The sequence below is a fragment of the Penicillium chermesinum genome, assembly GCF_028974085.1.
Source record: "Penicillium chermesinum strain IBT 19713 chromosome Unknown utg000002l:1.0-5270490.0:1.0-5274688.0, whole genome shotgun sequence".
In the NCBI taxonomy this organism is placed as follows: domain Eukaryota; kingdom Fungi; phylum Ascomycota; class Eurotiomycetes; order Eurotiales; family Aspergillaceae; genus Penicillium; species Penicillium chermesinum.
Window position 1 is genome coordinate 302,032 of NW_026695312.1, and position 21,109 is coordinate 323,140.

At 52.4% G+C, this 21,109-nt stretch overlaps 8 protein-coding genes across 8 annotated transcripts; 4 read left to right on the top strand and 4 right to left on the bottom strand.

Annotated features, from left to right (window-relative positions):
- Nucleotides 1-47: 47 nt before the first annotated feature.
- N7468_000893 (guanine nucleotide-binding protein subunit gamma) lies at nt 48-485 on the bottom strand (the record flags this gene model as incomplete). Its single annotated transcript, XM_058470190.1, has 3 exons — nt 48-110; nt 180-237; nt 334-485. 3 exons carry the CDS (start codon nt 483-485, stop codon nt 48-50), a joined length of 273 nt encoding a protein of 90 aa, XP_058333331.1.
- Nucleotides 486-1,808: 1,323 nt separating this feature from the next.
- tif32 (putative eukaryotic translation initiation factor 3 subunit EifCa) lies at nt 1,809-5,054 on the top strand (the record flags this gene model as incomplete). Its single annotated transcript, XM_058470191.1, has 4 exons — nt 1,809-1,850; nt 1,920-3,500; nt 3,554-4,518; nt 4,574-5,054. The coding sequence occupies 4 exons, from the start codon at nt 1,809-1,811 to the stop codon at nt 5,052-5,054; spliced, it is 3,069 nt and encodes a 1,022-aa protein (XP_058333332.1).
- Nucleotides 5,055-6,658: 1,604 nt separating this feature from the next.
- N7468_000895 (uncharacterized protein) lies at nt 6,659-7,995 on the bottom strand (the record flags this gene model as incomplete). Its single annotated transcript, XM_058470192.1, has 3 exons — nt 6,659-6,972; nt 7,037-7,227; nt 7,286-7,995. Coding segments are annotated over 3 exons (1,215 nt in total), but the record flags the coding sequence as incomplete, so codon positions are not given.
- Nucleotides 7,996-8,388: 393 nt separating this feature from the next.
- On the top strand, nt 8,389-9,074 carry N7468_000896 (peptide alpha-N-acetyltransferase complex B subunit NAT3; the record flags this gene model as incomplete). The annotated part of the gene is made up of 3 exons (XM_058470193.1): nt 8,389-8,557; nt 8,608-8,788; nt 8,903-9,074. The coding sequence occupies 3 exons, from the start codon at nt 8,389-8,391 to the stop codon at nt 9,072-9,074; spliced, it is 522 nt and encodes a 173-aa protein (XP_058333334.1).
- A 435-nt stretch (nt 9,075-9,509) lies between these two features.
- N7468_000897 (MCT family MFS transporter) lies at nt 9,510-10,869 on the bottom strand (the record flags this gene model as incomplete). Its single annotated transcript, XM_058470194.1, has 2 exons — nt 9,510-10,638; nt 10,709-10,869. The coding sequence occupies 2 exons, from the start codon at nt 10,867-10,869 to the stop codon at nt 9,510-9,512; spliced, it is 1,290 nt and encodes a 429-aa protein (XP_058333335.1).
- A 1,007-nt stretch (nt 10,870-11,876) lies between these two features.
- On the bottom strand, nt 11,877-12,567 carry N7468_000898 (DNA-directed RNA polymerase core subunit RPO26; the record flags this gene model as incomplete). The annotated part of the gene is made up of 4 exons (XM_058470195.1): nt 11,877-11,910; nt 11,965-12,084; nt 12,143-12,421; nt 12,530-12,567. 4 exons carry the CDS (start codon nt 12,565-12,567, stop codon nt 11,877-11,879), a joined length of 471 nt encoding a protein of 156 aa, XP_058333336.1.
- Nucleotides 12,568-12,812: 245 nt separating this feature from the next.
- N7468_000899 (uncharacterized protein) lies at nt 12,813-14,597 on the top strand (the record flags this gene model as incomplete). The annotated part of the gene is made up of 1 exon (XM_058470196.1): nt 12,813-14,597. One exon carries the CDS (start codon nt 12,813-12,815, stop codon nt 14,595-14,597), a length of 1,785 nt encoding a protein of 594 aa, XP_058333337.1.
- Nucleotides 14,598-17,201: 2,604 nt separating this feature from the next.
- On the top strand, nt 17,202-20,977 carry N7468_000900 (uncharacterized protein; the record flags this gene model as incomplete). The annotated part of the gene is made up of 5 exons (XM_058470197.1): nt 17,202-17,217; nt 17,304-17,639; nt 17,721-17,875; nt 17,941-19,671; nt 19,730-20,977. 5 exons carry the CDS (start codon nt 17,202-17,204, stop codon nt 20,975-20,977), a joined length of 3,486 nt encoding a protein of 1,161 aa, XP_058333338.1.
- Nucleotides 20,978-21,109: the final 132 nt, after the last annotated feature.

Genomic DNA, 21,109 nt, shown 5'->3' on the forward strand with positions numbered 1-21,109 from the left:
AGAAAAGAAATCGTGTCGTGGCGATCAAGATCATCGTCATGAGAGCATTACATGACGGTGCAGCAGCCCCCCTGCTGTTGAGGCGCATAAGGATCCTCCCGCTTGTCAACCTGAATGGAGAAGATTAGCATAGGCTCGATCAGTCGCGCGCATGCGCCTGGAAATGAACAGTCGCGTACCTGACCCCATACCGAGGGCACCATGAAATCACGGGTGTTGTTGCAGTAGCTGATGAGCCTGGACAAATAGACAGTCCTTGTTAGCAGGCATTCATTTTCGGAAGGTTGTTGCTGTCGCTGGCGGTGGCATCGCTCGACGGGGGTCGGAACTTACGAGAGAGCCGCTTCCGACACCTTCACACGAGGGCGGTCCAGATCCTCCTTCAGCCGGGCATTGAGCTCAGTCAATCGACGGTACTTGAGGTCGGCGACACTCTGCTTCTTGTTCTTGACATCGCCGCCGGATCGCAATTCATAGGTAGGCATGGTGATGGAGGAGACGTTTGCGAATGAGGGAAGAAAGGGGGGGGGGTTAAGTCTTGTCACACGGCTCAACTGGGGGAAGATCCGTGTATGCAAAGGGAGTCGTTAGGAGATGTCGTTGACAGAAAGGCGTAGCGCGTGCGCTCGAGGAAGATTAGAAGTCGAGGCAGCCGGGGCCGTAGAATGAAAGAATGGCAGAGAGCGGATGTCTAGGGAGAGGGATCACCAGGTTGAGGTCAGGGCGGATGCAGAGGGATTTTCCCCGTCTAGTGGTTGGTATTGTATTGTGTATTGGACGGTAAGTGGGTATTCTTACGCCCTGAACCTAGGCTCTATTGGTGCTCTCCGGGCGATTAGGGGGAACTTGCGGAGAGGTCTGTGTGTAAAATTACCGGGACCATGGATGGCGCTGCATATTGGACCAGAAGTGTACTGTAGGACCGTACTCGTACTGCCAATACTGTCAATACTGCGCTTCGATAATGTTTATGGTCGCCAATAGTGTCCTAATAGCATACGTTACACTCGCGTTAACGAGACCCCCATACCCATTATTCGGGGCTAAGTCCATCTGACCATCCAAAGGAAATTTCGAAGCGCCGATGCTGCAGGTCAGACTAGTTTTTGGGGGCTTTTTGGATTTGCGCCGATCTCATCTGCCACCATTCCAGGAACGGTCCCATCTCTATCGACCAAAAACAAGCAGATTATAGTCAACACGGGCTCCATCTATGAAGACGAACGCAAGGAAAACATACATGGGTCTTGCAATATATTGCATCCACTTGGGCGATTCACGAAAAGAAGCCGACATCAAGAGCAACGTCCATCCGACAGAGCATTGGCATGGATCAACGACGTACATAGCTCGGAGCGTGCGGAGCCTAGAGACGCCCCGGTATAGAGAAATGTAACGTATCATAAATACCCGAAAGTTACTGCTAAATAACGGGTCTGGCCATCGCCCGGATTCTACAGAGCGTTTCTGAACCTTACACCGCAGGCCACAAGGCTTCAAGGCGACAAGGCACTATGGTTACGTAATACGTTGAACGCCAAGAGCACAGGCCAGGATTAATCATGTGATCCTCGCACCAAATCGCTTAGTTTATTCCCAAATGGGGAGACTCGGCCGCAATTTTCATTGATCCACGCACAACAGGCTCTTCCCCTCCAAGACCTGGGACTCCGCGTGGCAGCATTTTCAACGTCGGTCTGCGACCACTGCCCGTGTGCTAGCCGTTGCTCTGCACCCTCCAGTTCAGAGATATTTCGAAAACTACTCTCCGAAAAATTCCCTGCGAAAGGGTGGATTAATTGCCCACCATGCCGCCTCCACCTCACATCAAACCTGAGAATGTCCTGAAGGTACGTGACCGACGCAATGGACGAAACTGAATTGGAACAAGTCTTTACTAACTTCTTTGCTCTTTATAGCGGGCCCAGGAACTTATCGCCGTCGGCCAGGCCCCTGCTGCCTTGACCGTCCTTCACGAACATGTCACCTCGAAGCGGACCCGTAGCAGCCCGATCGCTTCCCTCGAACCGGTCATGCTCCTCTTCGTTGAACTGTGTGTCGACTTGCGCAAGGGAAAGGCTGCCAAAGATGGCTTGTACCAGTATAAGAACATCGCACAGAACACCAACGTCGGTACCATCGAAGTCGTCCTCAAAAAGTTTATCGAACTCGCCGAAGATAAGGTCACCGAGGCCCAGGCCAAGGCCGACGAAATTCAGTCAACTCTTGAGTCCGCTGCCCCATCTTCCAACATCGATGACCTTGAGGCTATTGAAACCCCCGAGACTATTCTTCTCGCCACTGTCTCGGGTGAGCAGTCTCGCGATCGTACCGACCGCGCCGTCGTCACCCCTTGGCTCAAGTTTTTGTGGGAGACCTACCGCACTGTCCTCGAAATCCTCAAGAACAACGCCCGCCTTGAGGTGATGTACCAGTCGACCGCTCTTCAGGCCTTCCAGTTTTGTTTGAAGTACACCCGCAAGACTGAGTTCCGCCGTCTGTGTGAGCTCCTGCGTAACCACGTCCAGAATGCCGCCAAGTACTCGACCCAAATGCACGCCATCAACCTGAGCGATGCGGATACTCTGCAGCGTCATCTCGATACCCGCTTCCAGCAGCTGAACGTCGCCGTGGAGCTCGAGCTGTGGCAGGAGGCTTTCCGCAGTATCGAAGATATCCACACCTTGCTCAACTTGAGCAAGCGCCCTGCCAAGAACGTGATGATGGCTAACTACTACGAGAAGCTCGCCCGTATCTTCCTGGTCAGCGAGAACTACCTCTTCCACGCCGCTGCCTGGAACCGTTACTACAACCTGCTTCGTCTTTCCACCATTGCCCTGGCCACTGGTCAGAGCACCAAGAAGGAAAATCCTTCCGTCACAGATGCCGAAATGACTAAGGCTGCTTCGTTTGTGCTGCTGTCTGCTCTTTCCATCCCCGTCATTAGCACTACCCGCTCGCGTGGCGCTCTTGTTGACGTTGACGAGGCTCGCAAGAACAAGAACACCCGCCTTACCAACTTGCTTGGTATGGCCCAACCTCCATCTCGTTCCGTGCTCTTCCGTGATGCTTTGAACAAGGGGCTTCTCAAGCGAGTGCGCCCTGAAATTCGTGATTTGTACAACATTCTTGAGGTTGACTTCCACCCTCTCTCTATCTGCAAGAAGATCACCCCTATCCTGAAACAAATCGGTGCCGATCCGGAGATGGAGAAGTACGTTGTGCCCCTGCAACAAGTCATTCTCACCCGTCTGTTCCAGCAGCTCTCTCAGGTGTACGAGTCCGTTGAGCTGAAGTTCGTGTATGAGCTTGCCCAATTCCCCGATCCTTTCCAGATCACCCCGGCCATGATTGAGAAGTTCATTATGAATGGCTGCAAGAAGGGTGACCTCGCCATTCGTGTCGATCACATTTCTGGCGTCTTGACATTCGATTCGGACGTCTTCTCCTCTTCCAAGGCCCAGCACGCTGGTAGCGGCGCTGGCTCTGCTGAGAGCGAGGTTGGCTCCATCCAGCGCCTCCAGCACACCCCGCAGATATTGCGCGATTCCAGGTCTCTCGTCTTGCCAAAACTCTGCACGTTACTTGCATGTACGTCGACCCCTCTTACAATGAGGCCCGTCTCCAGGCCAAGCAGGCTGCCCAGGCTCGCGCCTTGGCTGGGGCCGCTCAGGAGCACGAAGAGACTCTTGCCCGTCGTGTAATCATCGATAAGAAGAAGGAGGCTGCTACTGATGCCTTGCAGCGCAAGCAGCGTGAGGAAGAGACTCGCAAGCGTATCCGCACCCAGCAGTTGCAGGATGCCGAGAAGCAGCGTCTGGCGGATGAGCAGCGTGAGCGTGAGCTGAAGCGCATCAAGGACGAGCAGGACCGCATTCGCCAGGAGGAGCTCAAGAAGCAGCTCGAGGAACTCAAGACTGGTGTCAAGGGTATCGACATCAGCGAGATCGACATCGAGGACCTGGATGCCAACCGTCTGCGTGCTATCAAGCTTGCTCAGCTTGAGAAGGAGAAAAACGAGCTCAACGATCGCGTTCGCACCACCGCTAAGCGTATTGACCACTTAGAGCGTGCCTTCCGTCGTGAAGAACTGAAGCACATTCCCGAGGACTACGAGAGACAGAAGAAGCATGACATGGAGCTCTACGAACGCCAGAAGGCAGAAACCCTGAAGGAAGCCAAGCAGAAGCACGCCGAGGCTGTGGCCCTCAAGCACCGTCTTGGTCGTCTTGTCCCTAGTTTCACTGCTTTCCGTAAGGAAGTATCTGAGAAGCGTCACGAAGAATTCGAGAAGCGCCGCAAGGCTGCTGAGCGCGAATTCGAGGCTAAGAAGAAGCAGCGCATTAAGGAAGTCCAAGAGCGCCGTCGCCGTGAGCGCCAGGAGCGTGAGGAGGAGGAGCGTCGCCAGAAGGAGGAAGCAGAACGCGCTAAGCGTGAAGAGGAGGAACGTATTGCTCGTGATGAGGAGCGCCGCCGTATTCTCGCCGAAGAGAAGGCCAAGCGGGATGAGGAAAGAAGGTATGTTCCAATTTTATGACCTAGAAACTAGGGTTATAACTAATTCGTTCTCTAGCAAATTGGATGAAGCTGCTGCTCGTCAAAAGCAGCGCGAGGAGGAGGCGGAGGCCCGTCGCGCTGCCCGCAAGAGCGGTGCCCCTGTCCCAGAGCCTACCGAACGCACCGCTCCCCGTCTCAACCTTGCCCGCCCTACCGCTGCCGGCGGTGGTTGGAGAGAGCGCCAAGCTGCCAAGGAGGCTGCTGGCGGTGCTTCAGAACCTGCTCCTCGTCGTGACCTCCCAGTGCGTGAGCCCGTCCGGGAAGAACCTCCCCGCCGGACTGGCACTGGCTATGTTCCCCCTCACCTTCGTGCCGGTGCCGCTGGCTCTGGTTCTGCGCCTGCTCGCGAGACCTCTCGCGATGCCCCTCCCCGCGATGGCCCATCTGCCGACCGATGGAGCCGCCAGCCTCGCGAGGCTCCCTCCGCCCGACCTGAAGAGTCCAAGCCCGCCAGCAGCGGCAAGTGGGTGCCAAGGTGGAAGCAACAGCAGAGCTAAGCAGCTGCATACGTCGATGTTTCTATTTTCTCTTCTACATCTCACTCTCTAGGGCGGAAACCACAAAAGTGACGGGTATTTCCTCTTTCTCCCTATACCCGAAGCATGTTTTTCATGACCCCCCCTCTGCAACGACCATGTATCATCGGCTATTTTGTGCTCCGCTGGGCCTTTTAGTCTTTGATTTTCGCGTTTCCATGTCTTAACTTCCCTTTTTCTCTCTTCAGACGGACCCATGTCCGTCTGTGATGCCAATATCATATGCTCCATTGCTGAAGTACCGTATCAACGAGGACTTGTCGGCTATGGATCATGTCTGAGACCTGAATACTACTGCTCTTGAACCTTTCAAATTTTCCGTTCGCTATCGGCTATCATTTATCACACAAGTAGTTCATATCTCGTAAGACATCTAAGAGACGTAGATTTGAGTGGCTCCAGCATAGGCTGATTTCCCTTTTGGAAACAACCTCAATTTGGAAACCATTACTAGGATCAGGGTGCTTGAGACGCAGGCCTCGACGCCTGCCAGCCTTCAGCGGAATATAGAAAAAGATTTAAGGTTCAATCTAACCAAATTCGGTTCGAAATGCCCGTTTAGGTAAGTGAGAAGTATAACTGAAAGATATTGGGAGGCCCCAGAGAATAAGATCTTTGAGCATCTACAGACCCAGTCAGTATCTTCCGAACATGCTAACTACGAAGTAGAGCAAAGCTATAGGAAGGACCCAATGCCCACCATAAGACTTTCAAGAAGCAAAGAACTTGAACCAACTCTGATCTCGACCACACAAACTCCAATCCAGATCACCGCCAATCTCCCCGAGATGCTTCAACACTACCCAGCCTGACAAGATAAAAGCGTCCTGCCGCTCCTCTATCCGCGAAACCCTACCCACCCATTCGCGCCCTAACCCAGGTGGTGATCGGCGCGCACGTCTGGGCAATAAACCCATGCGACCAAATTTCCCAGGACATGGTTCCTGAGGGTGAGCAGGCCGAGTTCCTTCTCGGGGCTACTCAGGATGATGTCTTGGGTATTTGGAGCGAATAGTTGGTCTTTGTGTTGGAGCAGAAGAAGTACACTGTTGCTCCGGAGCCAGTGGTACTGCGAACCAAAGGATTCTGTGTCATTCCCAAGGGATAGGAAGTACTGAAGAAGGGGATATCAGCGAAAAAAAGAGTAGTGGTCGTTGCTGAACAGAGATCAGTTTAGATGCTTGGCCACCGCATTATGTGTTCGATCAAGACGCATTTACAGTGAAATTACATTCAACAGATCCTAGGACGGGTAGAGTAAGAGTTTGATGTAGAGTAGATGGTATCATAATCTCGAGGATGTATCTAGTTTCAATGGGCTGCAAGTCTAGTTTCAATGGGCCATGGGATATAAACTAACCGGGGGAGAGACTGGCCGAAAGAGTGAAAAGTAACTGGGCCTCATCCTGATCATGCCCAACTGCAGTCAGACGAGGAAGAAAACATAAAAAATAAAATAAAGGGGGATATCAGAAAATGAATGAAGAAGCAGAAAGAACATAACAATCTAGTCACGCAGGATCCAAGCGGAATGAATCAAAGGACATCGGGACAAAATTCTATGCTTATGCAGCAGCCACCTCAGCCTGAGCTCCAAACAGCTTTTCACGCCATTCGCCGCACACAGCCTCGAACCCACTGACAACATCCGAGCACTCTTTGCCAGCTTCGCGGTCTCTGAGTCTACGGTCCCACTCACCTCGTTCGATCCACCGGGAGCCCTCTTCAAGACTCTCCTCTTCACGACGGAGCTCCGCAACCAGTTCACGTGCAGAACGAAGCCGCCGTGAAGCGGTAGATGTTAGCTGGCGGGATTCGTACAGGGTGTCCCCCAGACTGCGAAGAGAATGAGTGATATCAGAGGTTTGAGAAATGAGGGCTTGAAGAGACACCAGAGGGTTCAGGGGGGTTAATTGCCGAAGGGGTAGAGGGCCTGGAGCTACGACGAGCCTGTTCAGGAAATGGGTATGGCATATTTGGTAGGAGACCCTCGTCAATGAGGGGCATGAGGGAGTCGATCTCGTCTTCGGAGAGGAGCGGGAATGAGGAAAAGAGTAAGGGGTGGATGAGTGACTGGAGTATACGGGTCTGGTGAGTGAGGTGGGAAGTAATCGAGGAATGGGCGGTAATCAGTCTACGAGCCAGTGTTAGTATTGCCGAGCCTTGAATCCTTGTGTTGAAGATCCACCTACCGCGTGGCGCTATTTTCGATTCCACTTTGTCCGCCTAAGTCCCGGAGCGCCTCAATTGTCCTTTGTATGACGTGGTCATGCTCGCTACCATTGTTCTCGACCCCTCGTCGCACCAGACTCTCTATATCGGCCATTTGGCCCTCCAATGCGGGGGATAGGTCGCCGGCCTCATCAAGGTCCGAATCATTCCCATAGTCCGAGCCATCATAGTGAGATGCTTCCCGTCGATGTTGCCGCAGCTGGTTTGCTCGGAGCTTGTTCCTTGAGGCAGGCGAGTTCTCACCTGGCGGTGACGGGGAGCGCATATTCTGGACAGAGCGAGTATATGCATCTTCAACATCGCTCAAGTCTAATTGTTGGGAACCAGAACGGCTATTATCCTGACCGGATGCGTAGCTATAGCCGTCTTCCTCTTGTTCCCAAGCATCCGCGAGTTCATCAGCAAGATTCCCTAGACCGCCACCACCACTTTCCTCGGTAGAGAAATCCACCGACTCTCGTTGTGACCCGCTGGCCAAATTCTGGCGTGGTGTAACCGGGGACGGCGGTGCTGACATTTGAGGAGTTTGTGTTAGCCCAGGGCTCGGCGGAGCAATGATATTCAGCCCGGGAGCTCGGGGGGAAGTTGGAAGATCGCTCATGATGGATGAGGGGTGGCGGTGAGTTCGTTTCAGGGGAGATTGAGGGACATGCAGTATGCTTTGTAGTGGCTAATATTGTGCATCAACAAATCCAAACACGTAACCATCAATGATAAAAAAATATAAAGGGAGTCGAGCCGAGAACTCTTATGGAAGAGAAGGTAGATAGGAGTGGATGACCCGCAACTTCGAGATGTTGCGTTCGGGGGCGGTGATGGAGGATCGAAATGGTCAACGCTTGTAGTAAGAACGGCGTAGGTCCTATGTCGTCATGGTCTTCGCAAACTCGAAGTGAACAGACAAGAAGGAGGGCAGTCTTCAGTAAGGAATTGAAAGGACACTTCCAGCTGAATGTTCTGTATTTTCGGTCTGCAACGCATCTCAGGGTGTCGGCGCACCGCCCGGCAAAATAAGGCGGGTCAGCAAATCATATCAACCCCACATTCTTCTCGACAGTACGCCATGACGACAATCAAGCGCATGTCCCCGCTGGACCTGTTGGATCTTAACCAGACAAATTTGGATCCGCTGACGGAGAACTACGACATTGCCTTCTACCTGACGTACTTGACCAAATGGCCGTCTCTCTTCAGCGCAGTGCAAGACCGTGAGGCTGGCATTGTCGGCTACAGTATGTGCAATTGAGTTATGATAGCGTAATGTAGATCTAACAGGCTATAGTCATGGGGAAGCTGGAGGAGCAACATCCTTCCATGCGTCACTCAGAACATTATACCCCTTGGCACGGTCATATCACCGTGTTGACTGTTGCGCCGTCCTGGCGCCGCCTTGGCTACGCGTCTCGGCTGACGGAGCAGCTGGAGCGCGGCTCCGACATCAATAACGCATGGTTTGTTGACTTGTATGTCCGTGCCGGGAACAAGGTAGCGGTGGATATGTACAAAAACATGGGGGTAAGTCAATGCCCCGCTTGAGATCTCTGGTAGGATCAGCATACTAACCAAAGTCTATCCAGGTATTCTGTCTTCCGCCGCGTTGTCAATTATTACAGCGACGATCCAACAGGCCTCTCAGACTCGGGCGAAGATGCCTTTGATATGCGGAAACCGTGCAGTCGAGACAAAAAGCTGGAGCATGTGCGAGACAAAGGCGAGGAATTCCTCGTGAGCCCGGAAGATGTCACTTAGGCCGAAGCCTCAACGGTAAACGGGATGCATACGCAAGTATTCAAGTTGGAAACGATACATGCACACTTGGGGCTGGGATGCATATTTTAGCGGTGTTGACACTGACATTTCGTGTAACTAATCGATTGGTTGAATTGTACTCATATACGTGTTTCTGTTTCAATTTATAGTAGCACTTTTATTAATGATATTCACCAGAGATACCATAGACATAACAAATCTCTATATCAAAACCAAGACTGATCATGCACCGCCAGCCTATGAAAAATGCCTTCCCCATCATGCAATATGCAAATAACTTAAGACTGGAGCGACCTCGTCATTCCAAGTGGCCAAAATGCAGTGGCACTGGCATTGGTCCCGGTTCCCAGCCGCCCAATCCCAGATTGAACGCATCAAGACAAGGCAAACATTGCCCCCAAGCTACCAGACAGCTCAAACCTTCGCAATCAGCTGCCAGCCAGATCGCACGAATCTCATGGCAGCCATGATGCTCGCAGCACTGATCAAGCAGCAGGCTGTAAAGAGCTGGACGCCAAGGAAGCCGCCTGTGCTGTTTAATATAGCTCCTCCGATGGGAGTGCCGATCAACAACCCGAATGAGACAATTGCAAACATCTGGCCCAGTCGAGTGCCAAGATCACGAACGTCCGGAGTCATGTAAGCCATGACCACGGGGGGAAGTGAAACGAACCCTCCTGAGAAGAAACCGTAGAACACAGCCAGGATGATAATCCCAGGTACGGTGTGGACACTGATCCATGAGAAAGCGAGGATCGCAGTGATTGTGACGGCCGGGGTGAGCATGTTGAGCGGGCCGGTGTGATCGGCGATGAAGTTGGGTCCAATTCGGCCGAATGTCGAGGCAGCGTTGAGCATGGAGAGAAGATAGAAGCCCAGTTGTGCGTCCACAATACCAGTATCAATGGCAAACGATTGCACGTAGAAGAGGAAGTTATAGAACCCCAAGAACCCCAAGAACATTGCGATACAGAACAAGGTGTAGGCGGGCTCTTTGAAGGCGGACAGTTGGTAAAGCTTGCGCTTCTCTTTTGGGGGAAATCGAATGCGCATGAGGACGAAGGAGATCGAAATAGTGCCGAAGACGAGGAAACCAATTGCGCGAGTCGCCCATGCAAATCCGGTTTTCTTCTGTACTTGGTCGAAGAGAATTGGGTAGACCACACCTCCAATGCTACTACCGCTAGCAGCGATTCCATTAGCCAGTCCTCTCTTCTCTTTGAAATACTGGGGCAGAAGAGCCACAGAGGGCACGAAGAGACAACCAGCGCCCAGTCCAACGCAGATACCTTGCGCAAGAATCAACTGCCAATATTCTGAAGCTAGACTAGTCATCATCAGACCAAAAGGTAGCATAAACAATGCGGACCCAACCAAGGCATGGAAATGGCCAGCATCGAAGAGTGGACCAGTGACGACTCCTATCAGCATGAGGAGAAATGACTGGAGGGAACCGATCCAAGCAATAGTGGATGAAGATGTACCAGCTAGTAGATCGGATTCATAGTATGTCTGATATGCGCCCCAGGTATTGATGACCCCCCTACAAAGATATTTCTGATTAGCTTCGTATTTTCACCTGTTAGCTACTAGAGATTATAACAGCCGCATACCATGAATTGAAGAAGAGGAAGAAGGAGCCCACAACTTGCAGCCAAGCAATTAGGCCAGTGTCATAGGTGGTTTCCTCTGAGATGGGTGAATCGGTGCTCTCTCCATCTTTGGCGACGGGCGACCCCGTGGGGACCTTTTCTACTTCTAGATCGGTCGCCATTTCGAGTGTGTCCTTGTCACAAGACAAGCTTAAGGGCACTAGCCGATAATAAAAAGTCCCTAGGAGAGGCACGCAGGTGAACTTAAGCCATCTAAATCCTTCGCAATAGAACTACGGGGGGGCAAAAAATTCGATTGTAAATCAACAGAACCCAGCCGGGGGGGGGCTGAAAAGCTCCTACGGGACCCCAAAAGGTTACTGCGGCCGGGGAGAAAATGGATCCACCAGCATCCACCATCGCCTTCCAAAATTGTTTATAATAGGTCTATCCGCGTAGTTACTATCGGAGAGAGTCAGGTTGCAGCTCCATGAGTTGGAGAAACCACCGCCAGTGGCCAATAGCAGCCGGGGGGGCCTTTCTCCAGGAATGTTCCGACTGCCGATTATCCGGGCGAAGCGGGGCGAAAACAGTCCTTGGAGGGGTTCCCTTGATTTCCTAACCTGGAAACGGTCTGGGGGAATCAGATACAGAAACCGGAGCCAAAATCTGGGGGACTTGGCAGTTACTGATCGGAGGCCTCCGAGGCACTTCCTAAACTGGCACGATACTCAGTGGCTCACACGTGGAACCCTAGAACCTTGACAGAACTTAGTTGCAAGCGCATGCAGCATTTATAAGCACATTGCTGTCTCCCGAGGTCCCATCGGAGCCATGCACTTGGAAGTGGCTGGCCCTGCATGGCGAAAATGATGAGCTCAAAGATAGACTGTTTATTCTTGAGTGATACGTAAAAGACGATGGGAAGAGAAGCAACCATCCTCTTACGGGCTGGAAGATCCTACCAACGTACGGCACATGTCATGTGAAAAAGCCGTCATCATATTGATTTTCTGTTTTTTGGAACGCTGTCAGATCAAATACAGTGGGATGAAACCCCTGTCAAGATATCTACGATTCTTTTTCTTTTGGAGCCACGGTTTCGAAATACCCAAACTCCGAACGCTATGCGATTATCCACCCTGTAAAGCAGAACACAACCCCCGAGCCTCGAAAAGGACTCAAACATCTAAAGAAGCTCCTCGCAAGACCAATCCTCGTACCTGGAGCTTATCATTAGCGTAATATCTTTTCTAATCGGTGGGTGATGTTCTTACCAGCCATCTGGCAGATAGCGTCGCACGATCAAAGGAATCTTCTTCTGGTTCAACTCCTTCAGGGCAATCTGCAGTGGATCGGTCTCTCCCTCCAGATCGACAAGCACGGGAGCATTCATACTATTATCGAGTTGTGAGTTCCCGTAAAAATCGCTTTGCTAGCTTCTGCGAAACGTACCTAATCTGCAGGGCTCGAGTACCGAGGACTCGCGCGCGCTCGTATTTAGTGAGGTACGGGGTGGTGGTGCGCTTGTCGTTGGGAACCTTCTTCTCCCGCGACTGCTCCATGACCTTGCCAGCATATCCAGCGTTGGGATCGCCTGAGACAATGATATTGTCATCTGTCACAGGGGGTTGGTATGATTCACCCTCGGCCAGCTCTTCGCCTTCATAGTGGTCCGGAATTTCTTCGGGGTCAGCGTCTTCAAAAACCTCCTCCTGGGGCTCGTAGTCGTAGCTGCAGGGAAAGGCTAGTCAGCACATCGGTTCATACGGGGATGTAAGTTTGGGGTCCGCTGCAATTGGCGCGCCGACTTCAATTCACCGATTGCGGATAAAGACTTACTTTCCATCGCCGCCATCGTCACCACCATAGTCAGACATTTTGAAGCAGAGGATTAGACAGTAAGGCAACCAGGAGAGGAAAAAAGCTTGAACGCGGGCCACCGAACTTCGCGACTGCAAAAAGAAGCGGAAAAACTTCCATCACACTAATCCACTTCAGGCAGTTCCGCCTTTGCAGCGAGACGGCAGAATAATTTTTTACCGCACGTCAGCGTATGATCGGCGTCCCATTCACTCAATCACCTTTGAACGTGGTGTTGTGGATGCCAAATGAGCCACTGATCATGGCTCTGAAGCGGAGAGCCTCATCATCAGAGCTTGCGTCCCCGACCAAGCGACGCCAACAGAATCTCTCGAGTTCGTTATTTAGTGATGGTAAAGCCGGGAGCCAGATGAAATCCCCGACTTCTGGGACTGACAGCCTGTCTATAGATCCCATATTTGATGAAATCCACTCTGATGATGATTGTTCACTTCCGGGAACACCTAGCTTAGCAAACGAAGCAAGTGAACCTGGTGATGATTCGAACGAGACCCCGGCAACGCCCTTCTCAACTACCTCCTCCAAGTATCCATCGCGACTCAAAACACGTCTCTGCCCTTTCGAGGGTTGCGATAAGGCTTTTAATCGACCTGCTCGGCTCCAAGAACATATCCGGTCTCATACCAATGAGAGGCTCTTCGAGTGCAAATACGAGGGCTGCGATAAAACCTTCCTGCGGGCATCCCATCTCAACCACCATATAAAGAGTGCACACACGGGCGTCCGAGACTACGTATGCGACCGTCCAGGGTGTGGCAAAAGCTTCGTGACTGGATCCCGTCTTCGTCGCCATATTGCCGCCCACGATGGACAAGATAAGCACCGCTGCACTGAGTACCCACCTTGCCGGGAGACTTTTCGGAAGCATTCTACACTGCAGAAGCACATCACTACGGTCCACCTGCATAGGAAGCCATTTCCATGTACATTTGTCGACCCAAACACGGGTCAGAAGTGTAATATGGCTTTCGACACCGCAGGCAATCTCCGATCCCATGAGAGTAGGCTGCACACCCAGGATCGCTTCACTTGTACCGAGTGCTCCAACCAGCTCAAGCAGGAGGGATCTGCGATGCATACCTCCGACGGCAATGCGAAATTCTCAGCGACATTCCCGACATATGCTCTTCTACAAAATCATATCAAAACCGTCCATCCTCCCCAGTGCCCGCAGTGCCCTATCGTCTGTAGTACCTCTCGGGAGTTGCGACGCCATCTCGAAGTTGCTCACGGGGAAGTTGGTGTAGACTGCAGGAAGCTTTTCCCTTGTACCTATGATGGCTGCGACCGCAAATTTACCAAGAAAGGCAACCTTACGGTGCATATTCGAACAGTGCACGAAGGTGAGAAACGCTTCTCATGCGGAGAAACCGACCTTTCTGCCTCGAAGAAAGTTGCAGGCTGGGATGGTGTTGGCTGCGGAAAGAGGTATAGCAGCAAACTGGCCTTGGAAGAACACATTCGCACCGCTCACCTTGGACTCCCAAATTCTAAGGCCGAGCGCCGTGAACGACTTGGACTGGCCAAGAAACCGAGAGAGTCAGCCTCCGCAATGTCTACACTAGCCGCCTTGACTGGCCATGGCTACGTTGAAGAGACTGGTCGTCATATCCCTTGTCTTGACGCTTCTTGTCAGCATCGCTTCCACCGTGATTACGACTTATGGGTGCACATGACTTCCAAGCACGGTTGTGCTGAAGACGAAGTCCAGGGCCTCTTCATGAGACGAGCTCTTCTGGGAGACCAGTCTGGCCCTGGAGGCAACTCGCTTGGCATTTTCGGGTTGGAGTTCGACGATGGAAGCTTCTTACAACCTGCCCCGGGCCCTTTCAGCCAAGACCAACCTATGGATGCAGAACAAGACAGAAACGCCCGAGCTACGCAACAAACCCCCGACAATGATTTTTTTATGCAAGATGCGCTCCCTTCTGTGGACGCTAATCAATCTGCTGATTCTATAATACCCAATCGCGACGAAATGGCATTGATCGACCCGGCCTTAGCTTATCATCTGATGGAAAGCTGAAGATAAGACGAGTCCGAGTGGGTTTCCTGTGATAACGATGTAAAGAGGCATAATTCTAGAATTACCTCGAGATCTCTAATGAATAGACGAAGTAAGACACTTTTTCGGAACGGAGGCTCTGTGTAGTCACCGCGGGAACGGTTCCTCCGCGTAGCTGTTGTCTGTGTATTGTCCGCGTGGCTGATGTGATGCAGCTCGCGAGTCATCGGCCTCGTAGTAAGTCAAGCCCAACTGGATGCGATGGGGGTGCTCTTTACTCCATGACAGAATGGGACCTGTAACGCATGCCGCTCGCCAAATTCAAGTCTCCTTGTCATTCCAAGCTTCCTGGGTAATCCTCTTCATTTTCCAAGACTTCTGGCGAATTTACATCTGGGTCTGCTTGCTCCCTGATTTTCAGAGACGACGGTTAAATGCTTATAGACCTCGGTGCCGGTGTGAGTGATCATTATTGGCCGCAGTTCATAGGGTTCTGTGTACTCGAAGGACTGAGTTGCCCATCTGAGCGTACACCTCGTGGTCTGTATAAGCTTAAACGTGCCTGACGACAATAACGTGAACATATTTTTTTTTCTTTTCTTTTCTTTCTTTCTTTCTTTCTTTCTTTTTTTTTTTTGGCGTGGAGTGCAATTTTGCAATTTGCCCATTACCCCGTCCAAGCTGGAAATCGAACTTGAATCTGAGATGCGGCAGAAATGAACCCCACATATGATACCCAACCCGGACGTACCAGGATTACTTGTGTAAAAGGTTTAGTGCCCGCGCCACGGTGAAGGCTAAGGCTGATCCTTCAAGTTGCTGGGTCCTTTGGTTGTCGGTAGATCGTGGGTTATGACGTTTCAAAGCAAAGAATTCAACAAGGATACTATTAGTATGACGGTACCAATGTATGGTGGTTGGATGGTAATGTTACTGTGGTAGGTGAACAATAGCGTAGCGTATCGGCGGTGATGGCAGGATTACAAGATCGGCATGGGTGAGAGAACTGGAGCGTAAATATGGTTAGCCGCGCAGTCTGTAGTGACTGGTTAAATGAATTCTTTTGATGAGAGAGTTGACCGTGGATACCCCCCAGGCTTGAGACTATTTGACCGTGAACTCCATATTGGGCTAAGCGGCCCACCTATTTCCAAAGGCGCCCGGGGGTTTTGCGAACTCATGCCAATCAGCGTCACCGGGGCATACGGTGGGATCTTGGAACCGTGAAAGGGTTACGTGGACTCTGCATGGCGTGCCTAGAAAAGGGTGGGAAGAGCAGCAAGCAGGATCTCGATAAGAGGTGATCTCCCATGCAGGCAAAGTACGGAGTACGTCTCGAGGGACCAATAAGACCAATGGGAGGTCAAAGTCCCCTTGGAGGCCCTGTGAACCCATCTCCACAGATGCGGGCCTAAGAATTATCTAAGCGACTCTCCAGCCACCTGGGCATGGCGTGGTTCAAGGATTTCTCATGCGATGATTAAAGTGGTTGCGCGTCCCCGAACACGCAGTCCCTGATCTGGTCGGCTGTGCCGCGCTGACCCGCTCGGCGACCTGATCACACGGTGGCAAGGCTACCTAAAGGATCGGGGAATACTCGGTACTTAGGACAGACGAGCAAGGTAGGACGACTCATTAGATGCCCGCAGACAGCCTGAGAGTACGGTGTAAGGCGTCTGCGTTTCTTATACGACCTAAAGTTGAAGTGGGAGCTTGGCTGTGCTATATTTGGTGAGACATGGGCTTTCCCGCATTGGCTAGGCCGTTTAGGCGAGGCTACTTAAGGACCCAGTCCTATAGTACGGAGTACTGCGTGTCGCCTACTGAACCCATTCTTTATTGCCGGTCTGCTTCATGTTTCTGTTCATCTTTCCTTTTCTCTTCTCTTTTTTTCTCCTCGCATCTACCGGGTCTCGGCAGTAAAAAGAATGCAGCTAGATGTAAAAATAACCCCTAAAATCCGCCCGGGTCTCACACTCACAAAGACTAAAACCCTTTAGAACCACTAGGCAGTCGGTTACTCGTCCCTGACCAAGTCTTGTGCCACACTAGTGGCTTTTGCTCTCTTAGCTGCCCTCTTGGCTTCCTTTTTAGCTGGAACCCAATTTTCCCATTTGCCATTTGCCATTTGCTATGGGAAGTACGGAGTAAAGTAGTCACAATCCCATTAGGGCGAACCTTCGGGGTTTAGGCCATTTAGCTCATTTCCTTGCTCTTGTTTCTGGGCGGTTGAGCCTTTTGTTCTGCTCCCCCCCCCCTCTTGCGTCCAATCTTTGCTTTTTACTTCGGACGGCTCCACCCAACCTTCGCATCCACGGGGCGGCCAAACGTCATTCTACCCACTTTCTATCAGCACGCGGTTCAAGTCGTTTTCAGTCCGCGCCAGAATTTTGGTGTCTCTCCATTTTTCCTTCCCTCGCCTTCTCCATGGATTAGCCGGCTCAAGTCGTTCTGGACCTCACCACAGTGTCCTCGGATCTACCCACCCCGTACTCCATCGCAAAGTGCACCGGTCATTTCGGAGCACCACCCCTGGACTTCTGGTCCTACTTCTTTCGTTAGGGAGACGTCCCCGCGGCTTGATTTACAGTCTGGGCGATCAGTGACCAATCGTCCTTCGCCGCCATGGTCCGCAAGCGTGGTAAGTCAATTGCGCAGATCACCCGGGGTCTTTGACTCAAAAAAAGACATGTTTGTATAGCTAATTGGCCCTTTGCGTATTGGCAGTGCTTTCGTTCATGTCGGTCTTTGGCCCCAAGAACAATGACTCGGACAAGGAGGGCTCGAATTCCTCGAGTAATGTCACCCTTGCCCAAACACCGCCGCGTTATGAGACCCCATCCCCGCCTTCAGAGCTTGCGCCGACGGGAGGCGCCGCAACGCCGCGGAGTGACGGAAAGGGTGCGCGGCCGGCATCGACAATCTTTTCACGCAATCCGCCGCTCATGACCCATGCGGAGGATACCCCACCGGAGCTGTCACCGATCTTCTCTTTTCTCAACATTCACACCAACAAGGTTTACCACGAGGGCTACTTCCTGAAGCTCAATGACCAGGACAACCGTAAGTCGCGCTCGCCTCAATTGATGGAACCCAAGACTTGGTTCCGCGGGGGGGATTCAGCTCAACTAATATATACGGCAGAGGGTCGACCATGTGCCGATCGCCAGTGGCTGGAATGTTACGCCCAGCTCGTCGGAACGGTGCTCTCGCTCTGGGATGCCTCGGCCTTGGACGCTACGGATGGCGCGGAGGTCCCTGCGACTTTTATTAACCTGGCAGATGCCTCGATCAAAATGGTATGTCTAGAGGATTTGGTTCGTCCCGACAACTTTGAGCCTCTTTGACAGTTGACTGTTCGCAGATCGAGACTTTGCCCGTGAGAAACGGAGCGGCCCCTCCACTCAACAACGTTCTCAGTCTTTCCTCCGCCGGTCGAAATCGATACCTTCTCCATTTCAGTTCCTACCACTCTTTAATCCAATGGACCGCCGCTGTTCGTTTGGCGATGTTCGAACACACTTCTTTGTACGAAGCATATACGGGCTCCCTGATTGCCGCGAAAGGTAAGAGCCTGAACGGCATTCAAACAATCTTGGCGCCGACAAGATTTCAACATGAGGATTGGTGCCGTGTCCGTTTTGGCGCAGGAACTCCGTGGAGGCGATGTTGGTTTGTGATCAATCCTCCAGACGCCAAAGAAATGGCCAAGGCCAAGAAAGCAGCGAAGAAGTCGGCCTACGACCGCCTGTCCATTCCCGTTACTGGAAATATCCAGTTCTTTGAGACTAAAAAGACGAAGAAGGCCACTCCTATCGCGACAGTCACTCATGTTTACTCGGCTTATGCGATCTATCCGCAAGCGGAGGCTTTAATTGACCAGTCTACCCTGGTCAAGTTGGAGGGACGGATAACCATGCACGGTCAAGGCCAAGGCCAACAACCCGCCGAAGGATTTGTCTTTGTTATGCCTGAATTGCACCCGGCCGTCTCGGGCTTCGAGATGATGCTCCGGTTTCTCTTCCCGACCTTTGATACCTTCAATCTTTACGGTCGTCCAACGCGGCTTGTGGCGGACACGAACCATATAAAGAGTATCATGTTTGCATTCCCACAAGAGCGTCGCTATGGTTATCTCGATGTTATTGACATCATAAACTTGCTCCAGAGCCCTGAAAGCAAGGGATGGGATGAGTCGCAGTGGAGAAGGAAATTGAAAGAGGCTACTCAGAAGCGGCAATCAGCAGGGAGAAGCCGGACAAACAGTGTGCGCAGTGCTCGACCACGCTATCGATCCAGCATATCAAGTCACCACAATGGCAGTCACTTGAACGACTCTCCGCGCCGTTATAACCCGGCGCCTGTGATCCGACCCGAGTTCAACCAGTCCGCCGATGCCGTAGTTCGCGAAGTTCCGAAGAACGACGCTCCCGTTTCGCCGATCTACCACAACCGAGGATTTTCAGACGTGACCGGGCTGCATGGGGTTCGACCGCCTTCATATGGTGGTGATAATTCACCTAATACTGGTGATGATTCGCTTAATTCATCAGCGCAAGATTTGCTCCCGCGGGACAGAGACCTGAAAGTGGTGACACCAATTGCAGAGCGTAGGAGCGCCGAGATGGATTTCCACCTCGACGACCAAGAACAGGTCCACCCACGAACTCCTCCCTCGCCGGTTGCTAGTCCACCAGCCTTCTCCCACGGGCCTCGAGAAATGCCAAATAACCGCCCGGAGCCAGACAGTCGCCAAAGACTCGCCAATAACCGCATGTCTTATTCAACCCTCACCCAACTGAGGTCAGTTGGTAATATGGGAGGCAGTGGAAGCTCGCTCTCCTTCCAAGAGCAGCCCTCCGACTCGTCAAGTGTTGAGCTTCTCTCCAATCAGGCTCCCAATCAGATAGGTGGCGCAGTCGTACAGCCCACGCAGCTCATGAGCCCTCCTCTAGAACACCATTCAAGTGATGAAGGGCTCAGAGGCGCGAAGCAATACACCGGAGGCCATGGTCAGTACCCTGGAACACCGAGTACAACTAGTACCAGTACCCCGTCTCCCCAGCGAAAGCCCCCAGTTGTCTCAGCCGCCTCTGTAAAGCGAAAGCCCCTTCCCCAGAGGCAGATTTTTGAAGACACGCCACAGTCGCCAGGGGGAGCCAAGCTATGACGACCTCCGTCATACCCTGGACGAAAATGTGCTGAATAGCATCAGCCCTGCTCATTTGCCATCCCCTACATCTCCAAAAAATGAAGACGAGGCAAGTGTCTACGACGATGCTATATCCACAGTTTCGCCCGATTACGCAAGCACCCATGATTCAGTCTACAGCAAGAAGTCGACGAGTTCAACCAAGCCACGAATGGGTCTTTTGAAGACGGTGGGCCAACCTGCCAAGCAGGACCTTGTTATTGGGGATGCTCATTATTCCACTGACAAGCCTGCTGAACCCAGCCCTGATATTCCAACGGTTGACTTTGGCCCAACCATGACCTACATGCCCACGACTGGGCGCCCCAGCACCGGTGATACCATCAGGAAACTTTCGGTCCCTACCAATGCCATGGACCACGGGCATATTCGACCATCTAGCCAGGACGATCACAGGCGAAGCATGTTGTGGCAGCCCGGAATGACCGCTGGCCGCCCGACCACGCCCGGCGGAGGTCTCACACCTGAGCAATTCGTCCAGACTCGAGCGGAGACCCGAGTAGCCCCCAGCCCCCCTGCACATAAGCATTTGAGGTCGAAGAGCCATACCCCTCCTCTTCAGCGTCCTTCGTCGGGGGACTGGACCCAGCAAGTTCGCCCCAACTCGCGTATGACTTCGTACGGCGAACTCAGCCAGCGCCCTTCCTCCCGAGGCACGGGATCGATGCTAAATTACAATGACATGTCGAGCCATCTCTCTGCCCGAGAGCAGGAGCACATTGCACGAGTCACTCACTCTCCCTTCTTTGATATGTCCCAGGACAGGCTCCGGTCACAAGCCCCGGTCAACCCAGGTGGCCTTGTGTCGACCATCGACGTCCGCGAACGTGAGAAGCGGGAAATGAGGGAGGGCATGTCAAATCAAATGGTGCAGCATGCTATCGCCCAACGGCAACAGCAGCAACTTATGCAGCAACAACAACAGCAGCACATGAACTCCATGTACGGAGCTCCCTCTGTGTATCAACAGCCACAGCCCGCATTCCGTCACGATTCTATGTACAATCTGCCAGGCGCCAGTCAAACCTGGGATGCCTTGCATCAGCCCCACCGTCTCGATGAGCCCCGCCGATCATCCTGGTACGGACAGCTTGCGCAAGCTCCCCAGACACCCCCGCCATATCAACAAAACCAGGGCTACGCCCACCATGGTTATCTGAACAACAATATGAACTCCATGCATTACTAAAGCTGGGAGATACTCCTCTAGTGGCGTATCGTTTTCTCCGCAACTACGACGACACCGATCGTTTCCTAGTCTCCTATTTCTTTCCTTCAACCCTGCATGGTTCTAGCAGCTTAGACTTAGACCTTCGGCTTG